The sequence below is a fragment of the Cervus elaphus genome, chromosome 1 (genome assembly GCF_910594005.1).
Source record: "Cervus elaphus chromosome 1, mCerEla1.1, whole genome shotgun sequence".
NCBI classification, from domain to species: Eukaryota; Metazoa; Chordata; class Mammalia; order Artiodactyla; family Cervidae; genus Cervus; species Cervus elaphus.
The window spans coordinates 70,378,256-70,394,748 of record NC_057815.1 but is presented as its reverse complement, the minus strand read 5'-3'; the positions used below and the strand labels follow the sequence as shown (position 1 = coordinate 70,394,748).

The window sequence follows — 16,493 nt, the reverse complement described above, 5'->3', positions numbered from 1 at the left end:
GGGGTAGGGCCTTCTGATGCTGAGGGACCGTAGTCCTGGGTGGAGGCCAAGTTGGGCGGATTTTCCAGTTGCAGCTAGTATGAATCCTAGTAGGGGTATATTTGAGTGATTTAGTTGGAGAATAAAGACTTGTTGCAGATATTATGCATTTAAATTATCAGAAATCATGCTAACAAATCTGGTAGCTCCAATACGGTTATATAGAATTGCTTGTAGAGCAGCTGTATGTGCATCTGCTCATCTGTATCATCACCCAATAAGCAGGAAAGATCATTCCGACCCCCTCACACCCAATGAAAAGCTGTAAGGGTTATTAGCAGTAGCAAGAATTAGTCTTGCGATAAAAGGAGTAAATATTTGAGGAATCCACTGATGATAGGATCTGAGTGTATGTTTCATATTGAGAATTCTATGATGGATTGTGTAACAAATAATGCTACTGGTACGAATATTATTGAGAAGTAGTCTATTTTGAAGCTGAGTGATAATTTGAGAGTTTGGATAGTGATTCAGTATCAGTTTGAGATAATCATTCATGCAGGCCAAGAGATTATTATTATTGGGATTATACTAATAATAAAAGTGTATGAGATAATGGATATTGTCACTCTTATTGGTTGATATTTGTTATAATTGGTATTAATATAAATAATGTAACTCATGTGAAAGGAAAATTACTTTTATTTGTAGTTGCACCAATTTTTTGGTTCCTAAGACCAATGGATAACTACTATCCTTTAAAAGTTTGAAAAAGTCATGTTACATGGTATTTTTACCATAAATGCATGCTAGTCATGTGAAGACAATCGATCAAGAATCAGATATTGCTAAAGCAGTTCTTACATACTTTCTTGGTAAATAAGGCTAAATCTTCTGTCTCTAGATTCACAATCTAGTATTTTTTAAAACTATACTTAGAGTACAAGGGGCCTAAAATGACTTGGGGATATAGTGATAGAAGTAGAGAGGTAAAATATGAAGTGTTAATGAGGGCATTTTCTTGTGTAAAAGATTATAAGATGTTACTAATGTAATGTGTGTATTTGCCTTGTTATATTATGATGAGTATGTATAGGGAGTATAAGGCAGTAATTACTATATTAATTCCTATTAGAGTAATTGTAATAGTCAATCATGAGAAGGATGCTATTACTACAAATAGCCCTCCAAACAGACTAATGGCTGGGGTAGAGGTAATTTGTCAGACTTGCTAACCATCATCAGGTAGCTATTATTGGGAGGAATGTTTGTAGGCCTAAGGTTATTGTTTGGCTGTGAATTCATTAATAACGTGAATTTGTTAAGCAGAATCAGATGAATGATGTGAAGCCATTGGCAATTATTAGAGTGGTAGCTGCTGTATAACTTCAAGGTGTCTGGATAAGAACAGCTACAATAACAAGTGCCAGGTGGCTGACGGAAGAATATGTGATGAGTGATTTTGACCTGTTTGATGTAAGCAAATTGAACTGGTTATAATTATAGGGATAATATGAAAAAAGGATATACTGTAAAATCTGTTAGTGGATTTAGTGTTGTTACAATTCATAATACACCATAACCTCTTAGTTTTAGTGATATGGCTGTAAGTACTACGGAACCTGCAATGGGGGCTTCTACACATGCTTTGGGTAATCAAAGATGAAGGCCCTAGAGTGGTATTTTTACCATAAATGCATGCTAGTCATGTGAAGACATTAGATCAAGAATCAGATACTGTTTGAGTGCAGTAGTGAAATGTTAAGAAATTTAGGGAGCCTGTAACATTCTGGATATAGTGAGAGAGCTCCTACTAAGTGTATAAAATAAAACATAAAGGCCTGCCTTAAGGTGTTCTGTTTGATTACCTCATCAGGTGATGATAAGTGTTAGGACTATTGTTGCCTCAAATAGAATGTAGAGTATGATTAATTCTATAGCAGTAAATGTTATGATTATGGTCACTCCCAGAGGTAGGGATTTCTGAAGGCTGTACCAGCTGAGCTCAGTCCAGGAGGCCTCATTGCTAACAGCTCTGCTGTTGACCTCAGTGGCCAAAGGTTCAATCTCTAAATATTAAAGGCACTGGGACATAGTTACTGAGTGGGTGGTCTGTTTCTCATCTCTAGATTAATAAGCCCATCCCCCAGACCTAATATGACCTGACCTTAGCCCCAACCTGACCCTTGATCCTGACTGCAGACCAGGCGGCACACTCCTCCTGTTTGTTGCGGGGACTGGGAGGATGGAGAGAAGGCAGGGCTGGGGAGCCCCCAGGCCTGGAAGGAAGAGCTCTCACCAGTGACGTCTCACAGAGGAGTTTGCTCCCACGCACCAGGTTCCCAATGGTGATGTGGAAGTAGGTGTTGCCACTGCTCCAGTTGGAGATCTTGGTGAAGGGGTGAGTGGTTAGGATGTCCTAGGGGAGCAGAGAGAATCTGAGGCTGCACATCTGGACCATCTGACCTCACTCCCCTCAGCTCCAGCCCACAGACACCACCCACACAAAGGACCTTGGGCCCTCAGACAAGGCAAGGAGCAAGAGAGTAGAGGCCAGCTGTGCCGTGGAGCTGCTGTGGGAGGCAGGCCTTGGTTGGGACCAGCTAGTGGGACAACCAGGGAAGCCCAGGAGGTTGTCACATGTGTGGATCTGGAATTGGAATTTTAAGAGGATGAGGAAACTGAAACAGTAGTCCCAGATGAGATGATCCAGTGGAGTTGAAGGAGGGAGACAAGAAGACACAGCCTTGTGGAACACAGTGTACGGGCCGGGTAGAGAAGCAGCCCAGGGAAGTGCCTGAGAGGGAGACCAAGGGAGATGCGAGGAAAACCAGGTGAGTGGGCCCATGGATCCAAGCGGAAGATGGTGGTCTTTGCCCCCTTCGCCAGCAGCCCCAGTTGTGCTCTCCTGTGTCAGTGGTAGGACCTGCTCAGCCCACACATCTGAGCATCAGTTACCCCAGCACAGCCTGCCACCTGACCAATTGTGGGCAGAGAGCATTCTGGAGAGGGGAAGGGGTTGGTAGTGTCTGATGTTGCTGAAAGACCAAGTAGTAAAGAGTGGAATGGATTTCATAGTGAGGACTTCGTTAGTAACTCAGAGAGCAGTTTTGATGGAGAGATGAGAGGTAAGGAAGTAGACACAGCAAACATGGACAGCCTCTCAAGACATGTGGCCAGGAGGGTAGATGAAGTGAGGATATTGGTAGCTGACAGAGTGTCTTGAAGTTTGGTTCTGGTGTCCTTTGTTAGAAGTACAGACAGAAAAGCCCCCCTTACCTGCTCTTCCCTGTCACTGCTCACCTTGGTTCTGGGATCAATGAGGCTGACCCCGTACTTGTTGATGGCAATTAAGAGGATCTCAGGAAAGTTTGGCTCTGTAGTTTGCTAGTTTAAAAAAAAAAAAAATCAGATGGGGAACCCAGAGCAGGAAATGTTTTGTACATCTGGGGAGAAATAAAGCTGCCCCAAGTTGGGCTTAAGTCTGCCTCTCTAGCCACAACCTCAAGTTTCCGCCTCTTCTGGGTCTTCAATGCTACCCTGAATCCTTTCATGGGTCCCCAGCAACCAGCAAGAGTTTCATCCCTTCTGTCCTCTTCTCTACGAGTCCCCGAGGTCTCTCTATCTCAGCTCTAAAGTCTCTCATCTTTAAAAAGACCTCTTTGAACCCTATACTTGCCTCCAGATGTACTTTGCCTACCTCTCCTTGCACAGCCAAGCTGTGTCAAAGGGCCCCCATCCTAGGTGTGTAATGAGGCCACCGCTCCTCTCCATTCTGACCTGTCCCCTCACATCTCATGCCTATCCCCTCACGCCAGTCTCTTCTCCATTCTCCTGCCTCTGGTCCCATCAACCCTGTTCAAAACCCTCCAAGGCTGGGCACCACCCTCCAGGAGGAAGCCTACCTGCCTCTCACCACAGTCCGCTCGCCTCACACCTCATGCCCATCCACACTCACCCACTTGCACTTCCTGCCCATGCCTGAGCTCTCACACTTCTGGGTCTTTGCTCAGGCCAGACTGTCTGCCAGGAACACTGCCCCCAGGGTCTCCCTGGAGAGCTCAGGTGTTGCCTCTCCCAGGAAGCCTTCTCAGCCTTCACAGTCTGGTTGGGCCTCCCAGGCTCTGCCATCTCCATGAGGGTTCCCCACTGTCACAGAGCACAGATCATCCTCTATTACTCTGACCTTTGTACACATCTGCCTCCCCTGCCAGGCGAGGGGCTGGCCGCTCAGTGTCCTAGGACTGAGCCCAAGACCCAGTACTTAGCTGAGACACCTAGCTGGGACAAAGCTGAGGGTCATTTCCTCCTTTCAGTGCCAGGCAGGTGGCAGAGACCACTGTTGTCTCCGCAAGTCATGGGAAGGAGTCCTGGTAACATGTGGTTCCCCTCCCCCTCTCAGAAGCACCCACCCACAGCATACCTTCACCTCAAAGAAGGCTGAGCCGAAGGTGGGCCACTTGAAGATGAGCTTCAGGAAGGCCAGCTTGGCCTCCTCCTTGGACTTCCCTGCGTGCTTGTTGAAATAGGCGACGATGGACTGCAGAGGGAGGGTGGGTCAGAGTCCTCCCCCGCCAGTCCTGCCCGCTCTGCACTGTCAGCAGCTGTCATGAGCCATGGAGGGCCAGGCAGCCTCCCACTAATACCCGTTAACGGACTCCTGACAGCCCTTCCCTCCCCAAAGCAAGCAGGTCAAACACTATCAAGGAAAACCAGGTCACCTTAATAACCAGGACCAGACAAATTGCTGTGAAGTGACCAGCTGAATTTACAGGGGTCACAAGAGATACTTCCATGGGCTGCTGTCCAGCACCTGCCCCCTTGACCCTGGGGTGTCCAGAGACCCATTTGAAGGGGGCAGAGAGGGGGGCTGTTCCCGCTGTCTCCCTCTGTGCTCACCCGCTTCCAGTCGTCAGGTGAGACCTGCCGGATGAGGTCCTGGGGCACCAGCTCCCGGAGCAGCTTGGGGATACTGGGGAAGTAGGACTTGTCCTCCTCGAACTTGACCCTATAGATGAGCGCCCCCAGCTGCAGCACCTCTTCCCGCGTGCACTTGTGGTAGCCTCGGAGATACTTGGGCAACTCCTGCCAGAGACAGAGAAGGTCACAGGCGTGGAGGCACCTGAAGGAAGCAGGCTTCTCCCCTTAAACACCCCCACCGTGAGGCTGGGCCCACCTGCTCCCCAAGGAGGGAAGGCACAGGACAGGGAAACAGCCTTAGGCCACACAGATGCAGCGCTTTACAGTTTTAAATCAGAGCCAGGGGTGAATATTATCTCATTTACCCTCATAACAGTCCAGTGAGGCAAGCAGCTCCATTTCAAAGATGAAGAAACTCAGAGGGACCAGCTGGGGTGCCTGAGACTGTTCCATAACTCTGGCCCCCACAACAGGCCTATCCTTCCTTGGGAAAAAGCCTCTCTGGCTAGCCGCCTCCCACTGTGTTCCCTTGAGACCCACTGGCTTCCTCAGCAGCACCAGCCCCTTCCCCACCTTGAACTTTCAGACCCAGAACCACAGTAGCTGAAGATGAGCTGACCAAAAGCAAAGATGAAGCCTCTAGCGCTGCCCACAGGCTCCTGGAAACTTAACTGTCTTACCACTCTCTGAAGAGTAGGGAACTGGGATGGCCTGAAGACACGCCGCAGAGCGGGAGCTACCCACCCGCTGTTGGTCTGCCGAGCAGGTCTCTGCTTTCACAGTCAGCATCCACGGCGGCAGCTCAAGCACAGCCCGGAGCCACTGGGCGGCTCACCTGGTAATAGTGGAAGATGGAGTCGGCCATGGGGTCCTTCCCGGGCACCGTGGTGGTCCACAGCTTCTTCATGAAGAACACTTGGTAGGTCAGCGAGGGCACAACTCCTGTGGCAGAGGGCAGGCGGTCACCCAGAAGATGCCAGCACAGAGGGCTGTCCAGCCCATCACCAGCCCCGGAGGAAGCCCCAGCTCAGGGCCCCACCCACATGGGCCTCAGGGATGGCCCTCAGCCAGCACCTGCCAGCCCCAGACCTCAGACGATCCCAGGACTCAGCCTCACGTTACCATCCCTGACAGGCCGGGCCTTCTTTATCCAGTCCGTCAGATGTCGTACAAAGTCGAAGAAGAAGTCGTTCTCAGGGACGCTGATGACCTAGGGACATGGTCATTCTAGTCCACTCATTTTAACTTGAAAAATACTGAGTTTTCTGACTTTCCCACCCAAGGCCTCCACGGCAACCCCTTCTCCAGAAAGATTCCTGCTTGCAGCCAGGGTGGGTGTCTGTGGATCAGCCCCATCTTGCCCCAGTTTTGCCTGCGGAGTGTCCGGCCAGTGTCAGTGACTCCACTCATTCAGCAAAGAGTCACTGATCACTGCCCTAGGACCCTGGGGGGAAAGGCTGAGGTGGGGGCCCAGTCCCTGCTTTGGACATTCTCTGGCATCCGTTTCCTGAGCCACCCACAGACTCTAAGCCCCTCCCGCCCAGGTCCAGGACCTCACTAGATCACTTTGGGTCACAGTGTCTGGTACAGGGTCAGACCAGTGAGGAGACAGTCATGAATGCACACAGAACTGTGGGTGAGCAACAGGAGGGAGCACCTGACCTGTGCAAGGGTCAGGGAAGCCCCCCAAAGGAAGGGCTTTAGAGCTGGACCTTTGTCCCCCCATATTTATGTCCATGGGAGTCAATGAGGGGCGGAGGCAGGGCCCTGCACTTCAGAGCCAGACCTACCTGGCTCTGAGTCCCTGCTGTGTGATCTGGGATAAGTTACTTAACCTTTCTGAGCCCAGGGACTTGTGATCTATTAGTGGGGATAATCACCCTCTCTCTTCAAGGGCTTTTTCAGAGGTGAACCGACAGCCTGGCAGCTGAGGGATCAGTCAAATCAAATCTGGAAAGTCCATGTGTGTGGGGGCAGGGTGAGGAGCCTAGTGTGTCCAGAACACAGAGTGCCATGTGGCCCCCAGGAGATCTGTAGCCAGCCTGTGCCATGGCTCAGAGAGAGATATCAGGACAGTGGCTACATGGAAGGGGGCGCTGCAGGGATGTGAGGAGGAGGCAGAATCAGAGGCCGTGTGCAGGAGTGCCTCTTCCTCTCTCGCCCCATCCTTCCTTCTGTCTCCCTACCCCGCTGTCCCATAAGCTCCCAGAGGCCCAGCAAAGTTCTCAGTAGACAGCCCAACAGCAGGGAGATTAGCATCGAATGGCCACCCATGACCCACCTTATCTGCAATTTTGACAAAGAGGCTGAATCCTTCGGAGGACTTGAGGAGCAGCCGGGTGGCGATGTTCTGGCAGAAGTCCTTGGCCTTGGTGCTGGACTCCACCTCGAAGGCCTGGTGCAGACAGGCACTTGCTTGGCTCTGGCAGGGCCTCTTGCACCCCTAATGGCTGGGCCTCAGAGCCCCTTCCCATTCAAGACACCCTCCTTCTGAGGGGGCTTCCCCAGAGCTCAGCACAATGCTTAATTAAGTGCACAAACTACTATGTAGAAGATAAACAAGCTACAAGGATATACTGTACAACACGGGGAATATAGCCAATATTTTATAACAGCTATAAATGGAATACAGCCTTGAAAAACTGTGATTCGTGGACTCCCCTGGGGGCTCAATGGTAAAGAATCTGCCTGCCAATGCAGAAGGCATGGGTCCAAACCCTGATCCGGAAAGATCCCACATGCCTCGGAGCAACAAAGCCTGTGAGCCACAACTACTGAGCCTGTGCTCTAGAGCCCAGGAACCACAGCTGCTGAAGGCTGCGTCCCGAGAGCCTGTGCTCTGCACCAGGAGAAGCCACCTCAGTGACAAGCCTCTGCGCCGCAACAGAGAGCAACGCCCTCTCGCCGCAACTAGAGAAACGTCTGCGCAGCAGCGAAGACAGAGCGCAGCCAAAAAAATAAATAAAATTAGTTTTAAAATGGTGAATCACTGTGTTGGACAGCTGACACTCATAATATTGTACATGAACTATACTTCCATTAAAAGTAAATTTAAAAAAAAGTGAAAGCAACTCCTGTCTGGATCTTCCCAGTTGGTGCCCTTCCCAACCCTCCAAGCAGTTCCAAGCCTTGGCCTCCAGGGTCCCGGGTGTGGCTATAGAAGCATGAGTGATGGCGGAGGCCAAGGAAGCGCAGAAGAGACAGGGGGTGTGGAAGAAAAGAGACTGAAGGAGGGAGAAAACAAACTCCAGAAAGGTGAGGCGTCACGAGCGGGGAAGCTGCCCAGACGGGCTGAGAAGGATAGGAGAGTCCGGGGAAGTTTAGAAGAAGGAGAGTGGTTTGGGGGTCGGGTTGGGGGGGATGTTCCATGTAAGCTTCCACTGGGGACAGGAGAGGATTTTAGGAAGATTTTCTGTCTTTGTGTCTAGAATCCTATAATAGTATTCCTGTGTCTCTAGTCTCTAGACAAGTTTTTAAGCTGCTTTTCAAACCAAAAGTTTCAATGTTGGTCTTGTTTATCTGAATGAGATGCTGTGCTGGAACGGGGAAGGGGGTATAGGTCAGAAGTCAGCCTGACCAAACATGTGTGACAAGAAGACAAATAAGACCTCTGCCCAGGTGACCAAGGTAGAGGGCACTCACAGGTCAAGTGAAAAGGAGGGAAGGGGTCTGCAGGAGAGTGGACTTAGGACAGCAGGGGAGGTCTGGGGCTGTGAAGCAGGCAGGCCTGTGCCCAGGAACAGAATGGGCACCGGGGAGGTGGCATCAACACAGAGCTCAACTTGGAGGGAGAATGCACGTTTCTGCAAGACAGAGGCTCCTCAGAGAAAGGGAGGGATGACCTTGTCAAGGAAGCTAATCCAATTAGTGAGAGGCTAGACCAGGAACCCAAGGGCTCCTTACTGGAGGAGTCTATGGCCCCAACTCCACTGAAGGGCAGGAGAATGGGGGCAAAGATGGGGGTATTGGGGGAGAGGCATCAGGGCTGCCCCATGTCCCTTACCTCGTCAGTGTCATCAGGAAAGTAGACCTTATGGAAAATCTGGGTGGTTTTGTGCTGGATGGCTTCCACCTCCACCAAGTGCGGGGGGTACTTCCGGGACCCGTTTCTGAAAACCAAGCAAGGGGGAGAGGGGCCAAGTCAGGAGGCAGCCATGGGAAGCAGAGAACAGAGGGAACTTCAGAGTCAGGCAAAGCCACCCAGTCCTAATCCCTGTCCACCACTTCCTACCAGGTGATAGTCACAAACTCAAGCCTTTTGTTCCTCATCTGTAAAATGAGATGATGATGGTACCCACCAATAGGGATGTGGAGGGGAATGAATGAAGCAAAGGATGCAAGTGAGCTCTGCAGAGTATAGAGTGCAACCCAGGTGTCTGCCTCCCCAGCAGACTTGACGGTTTTAGAAAATAGCTTTCTGAGCAACCAGACTCTCAAACTGTCTGGAATGGGTACTAGGCACGGCAGCCTTTGTCTACTGGGCAGCTGTGGGACCCCAAAGATGGGTCCCAACCTTTGTCTACTGGGCAGCTGTGCGACCCCAAAGATGGGTCCCAACCGCTGATGCTGAGGTCATCAGCATCACCAAGGGACTCGTCTCCCAAGCCCATGTGGCTGGAAGCCCATCCCAGTGCCCACACTGTGCCCGCTGCCCCCCCACCATCCCTTGCAGATGGCCATACCTCAGGGCTTTCTGGAGTCGCTGCAGGCAGTCGATGGCAAGTGGGCAGTGCTTGCGGGACTGCAGAAAGCGCTGCACGTGGGGCAGGAGGATGTTGCTGGGTGGGAAGAGCCCTGTGCACAACCAGAGCAGCTCCCAGCCCCGCTCCTCACTGTACCTGCGGGAAGAGGCGTGGTGTCCAGCAGGGCTCCTCACCAGGGCAGCACATGCCTGCCCTCACCCCCACCCCTCTCTGAGACCAACATGGACCCACCCACCTGTCAGTCAGATCCAAATCGTGCTACTCAAAGTGTGGTCGACTAACCTGCCCCAGGCCACACACTTACTCGTCACTCGGAGGTAAAGTGCTTGTGCCAAAATGAAAATCAGTATGTCACCAAGCACTCTGGTTCAGTTAAGATTTCTTTTTTTTTTTTTTTTAGTAAGACTTTCCTATGATGGAAGCAGTATGTGGTTTATTCTGGCAGGAGATTTTTAACTCATCTGTTACTTGCAGCAGGAGACACAGTTTTGATCCCTGGGTCAGGAAGATCCCTTGGAGGGGGAAAATGGCAACCCACTCCAGTATTCTTACCTGGAGAATCCCATAGACAGAGGAGCCTGACAGGCTATGGTTCAGGGGGTCACAAAGAGTCAGACACAACTGAGCACAATGAGCATGGTTACTTGAGTAGCACTGAGTTAGACCAGCCCCAGGGCTCCCTCATGCACTCCCCTGAGCTCCTTCAGCCTGGAAAGAGGGAAGCTTGGAGGGCTTCCAGAAGGAGGTGGCATCTGCTCTAGGCTTTGAAAAGTGAAATAACTGAGTCGTGTCTGACTCTTTGTGACCCCATGGACTGTAGCCTACCAGACTCCTCCAGCCATAGAATTTTCCAGGTAAGAATTCTGAAGTGTGTTGCCATTTCCTTCTCCAGGGGATCTTCCTGACCCAGGGATTGAACCCAGGTCTCCCGCATTGCAGGCAGACACTTTACCATCTGAGACACCAGGGAAGGATGAGGCTTGAAGGATGAGGCAAATTCTAATATGCAGAGGATATGAAAGGTTGTCCTGGCAATGGGCACAGCATGTACGAAAGTGTAGCTTTGTGAAAAGATCTGACATGTGGTCTGATGGTGGATTTGTGTAAGAGATGGAGAGAGTGACAAGGCTGGGGAGGGAGTTGGAGGCCTGGGAATTAGGAGAGAGGGTGGGGCTTGTCTCTGGCTCTGAGATGAGCATGTGCATGACTTCCCCCGCCTGCCACTGTCTGGGCCATCAGGGAGGAGGTGACACCCTACGGGGTCCAACACCCCCAGCCCATGAGAATTTTTAGCCAGAGCTTCTGACAGACAGCCTGCTCAGCCTGAGTGAGGGATGGGACAACTGCTCAGGAGATGCACACGCAGGCAGACAGCAACATCTGGGCTGGAGGCAGGTATCTAAAGGAGGGTGTCCAGGCAGAGGGAAGCGGGAAATGAGGAGCTGAGACTGTTCAACTTGCGGGCAGACAGACTCTGAGGGCACAGCCACCACCTTTGGTTCTTGACCCTCCTCCATGGCCCTTGAGGAAGAGCCCCGAGGACACATTCCTGCTCCAAGTGAAGGAGGATGGCTCCCAGATAAAGCCACCACTGCCTCAACAGGGAGTGAGCTCCCCGTCTTACCTTCAGCTGTTATCTCCAGGGTGGGGGCCTGCCCGCACCCTCCCACCACCCCGGCTAACCTGATGTGGTTGTCGGTCAGCTGCTTCAGGATCTGCACATACACCTCGTCTTTGAGGGGCTCGGCCTTCAGGGCTCCCTCGAAGATCTGGTCGGTGAGCTCATTGACGGAGCGCATCCTCTTGGACGGGTAGTCACCCATGTACTTGAGCACAGGTGGGGAGCCGTCAAGGAAGGCCGTGGCCAATCACGGAGCACTGGCCCAGGAGGCAGGCGGCCTCCTCCTCCTCTCCACCAGGGTCTGCCCCTCCCTGACCCTGTGGTCTTGGCCTCAGGCTGCTCACCCAGGAAATGGGCATAGTGTGCCCACACTGCTCCCCATGCCCGCTGCCCACCCTCTCTCCCCAGCTCCTCTGGCCACTCCTCACTGGCCATCCTGCTCCAGGCCCCAATCTCAGAACAAGAATCCTTACAGCAACCAGAATCAACTTTCCAAATCACAAATCTAAAAAAAAAAAAAAAAATCTAACTGTACCACGCCCCTTGGCCGCAGGACACAGTCCAAGCTTCTTAACAGGCCTGGGGAACCTTTCATCCATCGGCCCAGATCTTTGAATTCCCTTCTGGAACTCTACGCTCTAGCTGTGCTGAGTTAATCTGTGCCCTTGAAACAGCCAGGCTCTGTTTTGCCTCAGGACCTTTATGCATGCTTCTCCCTCTGTCAGGAACATTCTTCACCCATCTTCCCTTGGATGGGCCCAGGTGGGTCTCCAGCCTAGATGTCATTTCCTCCAGGAAGCCCTCCCTGCTCTCCAAGGCCAGGTCGGGCCACTGTGCTGTCGGGCCCCATCACCGCACTGACCCTGACCAGCATGTCTCCCCTCTCAATTACAGGCACCATGAGGCCAAAGTCTGCTCACCCCTGGGCCTCCATGCCTGGCCCAGCACATGGCACAGTTTAAATCTGTCACCCAAATGACAGGGTGTGAGGAGACAGTGGAGGGGGCAGCCCCCAGCACCCTGGTAAGGGAGCCACCCCATCAGCATCCCCCCATGTCTGCCCAGGCCCCAGCAGGGCCCCTCGGAAGAAAGTAGGCGATGAAAACCCTAGAGGCCCAGCCTGGTCCCACCCTCCCCTGGGGGACCCCTCCCAGTGGCCCCTGCCTGCCCTCCATGTCACCCCCAGCCCATTGTGGGTGCGGATATCGATGAAGGCCATGCAGGCCTCCTGCGAGAGCTCCTCACTGCCCAGGATCTTCTTGAGCAGCGCCTGCTTAAGCGGCTCCCGTGTGTGGTTCCACAGCCGGTCCTTGCCGCGGGCCTTGGACACCATGACACGGCTCAGCGTGTGCTTGGGCGGGGGCCTGCGGAGCACACCCAGTCGGCACTGATGGCCAGGCTGTAACTCCAGCCCCACCCTGCCCCGTGCAGGAGGCTGAGCATAGGGAACTGGCCCTGTGCTTCCCCACTGTCCCCTGTGACCTGGGGTGAGTCACCAGCTCTGCCCAGGCCTTAATTTCTCAGCTGACAAATGCAGACACTAACAAGGCTGGCTGAGCCCCGACCAGCCCTGCCTGCCTCCCCAGCCTGCTCGCCCTGGCTGCCCTCTGCTCCCTCTGCTCAGGCCATGGCATGCGTTGCCCTGGCACTCCTCCACCCAGCAGCCCAGACACCACTTCCCCCAGGAGCCTCCTCTCCACCTCCACCCCACCCAGCATCTCCCTCACAACACCGGGCACACAAAACAGCAGCTGCCTGGTTTCACGCCTGCCTCCCCACCAGGACTGTGAGTCCATGAGGCAAGAACAGGCTCGCGAGCTGAGTGCCCAGGACTCCACCTCTTAGAGCAGCACAGTCACAGGATCTTAAATGAAGGCAGGATAAGATGACATGACGAGAAGGGTCACTTCAGTAGACTGAACCTGCCCTCTGGCTCCCTCTGACCCGGGCCCTTCTCACAGGTGGGGGCACCACAAAGTGACCCCACGACACAGACTGGAGAGTAGCAGAAGCCTGTAGTTCCCCGTCCTGTCCCCCCTTCCCCCATCACCTGAAGTAGTCGTAGGAAAACTCCTCCAGCGTGTAGGGCTTGGCGCGCACCTCGGGCTCTGCCGTTCGCAGCTGCAGGAGTCGGATAATGTCCTGCCTCTGGTCAGGGGTCATGGTAACCAGGGCCTAGAGACCAAGAGACGGGAGATTAAGTCAGCTCTCCACCTAGGGGCCCTGGATCAACATGGTAAAGTCCAGAGCCTTCTTGACTGGGGCTGGGGAAGACAGCCTTCATCGGGGTGGGCCCTGGGCCTGTCTGACCCGGGAGCCCCTTTTCTTCTGGGGAATCTCTGATGTTACCACTGCCTCCATCATGCTGGGCTTAAGACCCTTCCCTCAGTGCCCTGTCTGAAGGAGGTGGGGTCATCAGAAAGCCTGGACAAGGCCAGGGATGCAATGTGAGAAGTAGCTCAGGAACTGCCTGGAAAGCTGGGTTCCAAGTCCTCAGTGTTGGCTGGGAGGATGGGAGGGGGGATTCCAGAGGAACCAGGGCCTGCCTTCCCAGCTCTGACCTCACTGCCTTTTTAGGTAGTGTAAGCCCTATCCCCATTCTCCTATCCCCTAGGCCACTCTCCTCTGATCCCCCAGCCCAGGCAGGTCTTCATCTGAAGCAGTTTCTAGGCTCCTCTCCACCTGGTACCAGTTTAATAGTTGCCCCAACTTTTAAGTCTGTGGTCCCATGAGACCCCCGGATCATCTTCATAGAAGCTGCACAGCATGAATCTACAGTAATCCCCCATTCTTATTTTATGATGTGGGGATAAGACAAGGAGGGGCCAGAGGAGCCTCCCATCCATCTACCACCCCCAGCCAGGCCACATACCACAATCTCTCTCGGTGGCATAGTGACAGTAGGCATGACATAAACGCAGTCAGTGGGGAAGTCCCCACGCTGCTTGGTCCTCTCGTTGATGCCGCTGGCCCAGCCCGAGTTCATCACCTGTTCGCCCGTGTCGTGGTCCAGGATGAGGAGGTCCCCCTTGGCGAAGCTGAGGAAGCCGGACTCCTCGCCGGCTGGAAGGCAGAGATGGGCGGGGCCGCACAAGTGTCGAGGGAGGGGCAGAGAGGTCAGAGATGGGTTGGAACACCTTTATTTGGGCTGATGATCTATAAGCTGCTCCTCCCCACTGGAATTGAGGCCCTGTCCCTCTCAGATCTGCTCAGGAGCCACCTTGCCGCAACCCCCTACACACACACAGACACAGTCATTGGTCGAAAGCCTTCCGTGGCTCCTCACTGGCCTAAAAGAAATTCCTCGACAGATTCACAAGGCCTATTGCTGGCGACCGCCTTCCTGACTTCCTCTGCCTCCCGCTTCTTGCCCCTTCCACCTTTCCTCGCCCGTTTCAGCCAAACTGACCTATCTGCCATTCCTAGCCTCCAACCTGGGCTCTCCAGCCTCTGCTCCGTGATCCTCTATGCCCCAAACATTCTGCTCACACAAATGTCCTCCCTGAACCCCAAGCTGCATGGGGGCCACCCCCCCACACCCAGGTTCCCATAGGCTCTGAGCTTCCCAGGTCACCGCTCTGTCACAGGGACTGTCACGGTCTGCTACCACCCCCTCCCCACGATGGCAGGGCTGGGGTTCATCTCTTTCTCGAGCCCTGCCCAGGACCTCAAAGGCCTATGGACCAGGGATGCATGGTTTATAGTTGCTATTGCTGTCATCACTTGAAGATGGTATTTGGGGAACACTGAGGAGGAGTGTTCCCCTGATCTCATGTGGAGAAGGTGGCAGGTGATAAGTATTTAGGATCGGGGGAAGGAAGATTTCCCACAAGGCACAGATCAAAGGCACAGAGGTGAGCTGTTTGGTCCATTTGGCATAGCAGGTGTCTGGGGAAGGCGGAGTAACAGACACTTGAGATCTTGAACACCAGGCCAAGGCCAGGGCATGTGATCTACCTAACACCCTGACCCAGGGACTGGCGGCCGGTGCCAGGAGCCACTCACCGGGGTTGGGGTTGTCCTGCAGGGCCACCACATACTTAGACCTCTTCCGGAGCCCCTCTAGGAAGGTGACCACCAGGTCACGGATGTCCTCGGCGTTGCTGGAGGTGAAGGTGTACTCATCCCCCTTGATGGTGGCCAGCGTGAAGCTGGGGGCCGCCAGCTTCGCTCCCCTGCAGGACCAACACGGAGAACAGGGCCCCGTCGGGGTCAGTCCGGCACAGCCCAGGTCAGAGCAGCCCAGCGAGAGCAAGACACGGCACTCCCTGAAGGAGACCAAGGCCAGCCCAGTCAGAAGCGGCCTGTCCAGAGAGAGGCCGGCCCGGCCAGGGTGACAAAGGGCCCCGGGAGCCACAGCTCAGCCTGACTCACCCATGGCCAGGCCAGAGTCACGCATGGTCTGGGGAGGCCTGCCTGGGGAGCTCACTTCCCTTTTGTTGTCTAATTCCTACTTACCCTTTAGGGCTCAGCCTAGATACCATTTCCTCCAGGAAGCCCTCCCACAGACCTCAGCACACTGGTCCCTACTTGAAAAGTGGCTTATTTGATGTCCATCTCCCCTCTCAACTGCAGCTACAAGAGAACAAGGATTATCTTGGCACCACTGCATCTGTGCTTGGTCTGAGCTGGATATGACCCAACCCTGGCCCACACTGGACGCAGCTCAGAGACACTCCTACAAGCCCCAGGTGGGGGACAAGGCACTGCTGGGACGAGTCCGTTGCGGGACCCACTCCCAACGCTGCTCCTGTGTGCACTGCCCTTCTCTGTTTACAAACGCTCCCATCAACTATGGCATTTATTCCTCACTACTGCTTTCTGTTATTGCAGGAGAGTTAAGACCTCTATTTGAGAGATGAGGACATGGAGGTGAGTCCCACACAGGCCCCCAGATGACAGGCCAGCTCTTTTTGCATATGCTCAACTGTCCCTGACTGTCCTAACCACCCACATCCATCTCAGCACAACCAGGAATGTGCCATAAAGACCCACCCCCCCACCCTATTGGGAGGAAGGTGCCAGGGGTCTGCAGGGCGCAGCACATGCTCTCAATCACGTGTGAGCAGGACAGGCCACTGCATGTCTCTGCATCTTGATGTCCTCTGTGAGGCGGGGGCTTCCCCCCAAGGCCCCCATGACCTGCAGGAAAGACCTCGGAGCCCTCTCCTCCCCACTCTGTCTGACTGTGTCTCCATCTGCCTGCTTCACTTCAGAAAGTGCTGAATCAGGACCCCGCGTTTGAGTCCCACCCCAGCCACTGGTCTCCG

At 53.6% G+C, this 16,493-nt stretch overlaps 1 protein-coding gene and 1 long non-coding RNA gene across 9 annotated transcripts in view; one reads left to right on the top strand and one right to left on the bottom strand.

Moving 5' to 3' along the window:
* The window catches only part of MYO7A (myosin VIIA), a 104,327-nt gene that overhangs the window by 3,938 nt on the left and 83,896 nt on the right, over positions 1-16,493 (bottom strand). For 7 of the 8 annotated variants that reach the window (XM_043908155.1, XM_043908165.1, XM_043908175.1 and 4 more), the window contains 14 exons: positions 15,229-15,398; positions 14,096-14,286; positions 13,274-13,398; positions 12,430-12,587; positions 11,286-11,439; positions 9,582-9,737; positions 8,903-9,008; positions 7,181-7,294; positions 6,022-6,109; positions 5,735-5,841; positions 4,879-5,064; positions 4,403-4,519; positions 3,283-3,366; positions 2,279-2,398 (listed from right to left, as the gene is read on the bottom strand). In XM_043908155.1, the coding sequence (XP_043764090.1) occupies positions 2,279-2,398; positions 3,283-3,366; positions 4,403-4,519; positions 4,879-5,064; positions 5,735-5,841; positions 6,022-6,109; positions 7,181-7,294; positions 8,903-9,008; positions 9,582-9,737; positions 11,286-11,439; positions 12,430-12,587; positions 13,274-13,398; positions 14,096-14,286; positions 15,229-15,398 (1,876 nt within the window). The remainder of the gene's footprint in view (positions 1-2,278; positions 2,399-3,282; positions 3,367-4,402; positions 4,520-4,878; positions 5,065-5,734; positions 5,842-6,021; positions 6,110-7,180; positions 7,295-8,902; positions 9,009-9,581; positions 9,738-11,285; positions 11,440-12,429; positions 12,588-13,273; positions 13,399-14,095; positions 14,287-15,228; positions 15,399-16,493) is intronic. The other variant, XM_043908194.1, reaches the window with a different exon arrangement.
* LOC122697401 lies at positions 8,082-16,493 on the top strand. The gene is made up of 4 exons (XR_006342057.1): positions 8,082-8,154; positions 15,799-15,914; positions 16,057-16,095; positions 16,440-16,493. It is a non-coding gene; the product is annotated as an uncharacterized LOC122697401 (long non-coding RNA).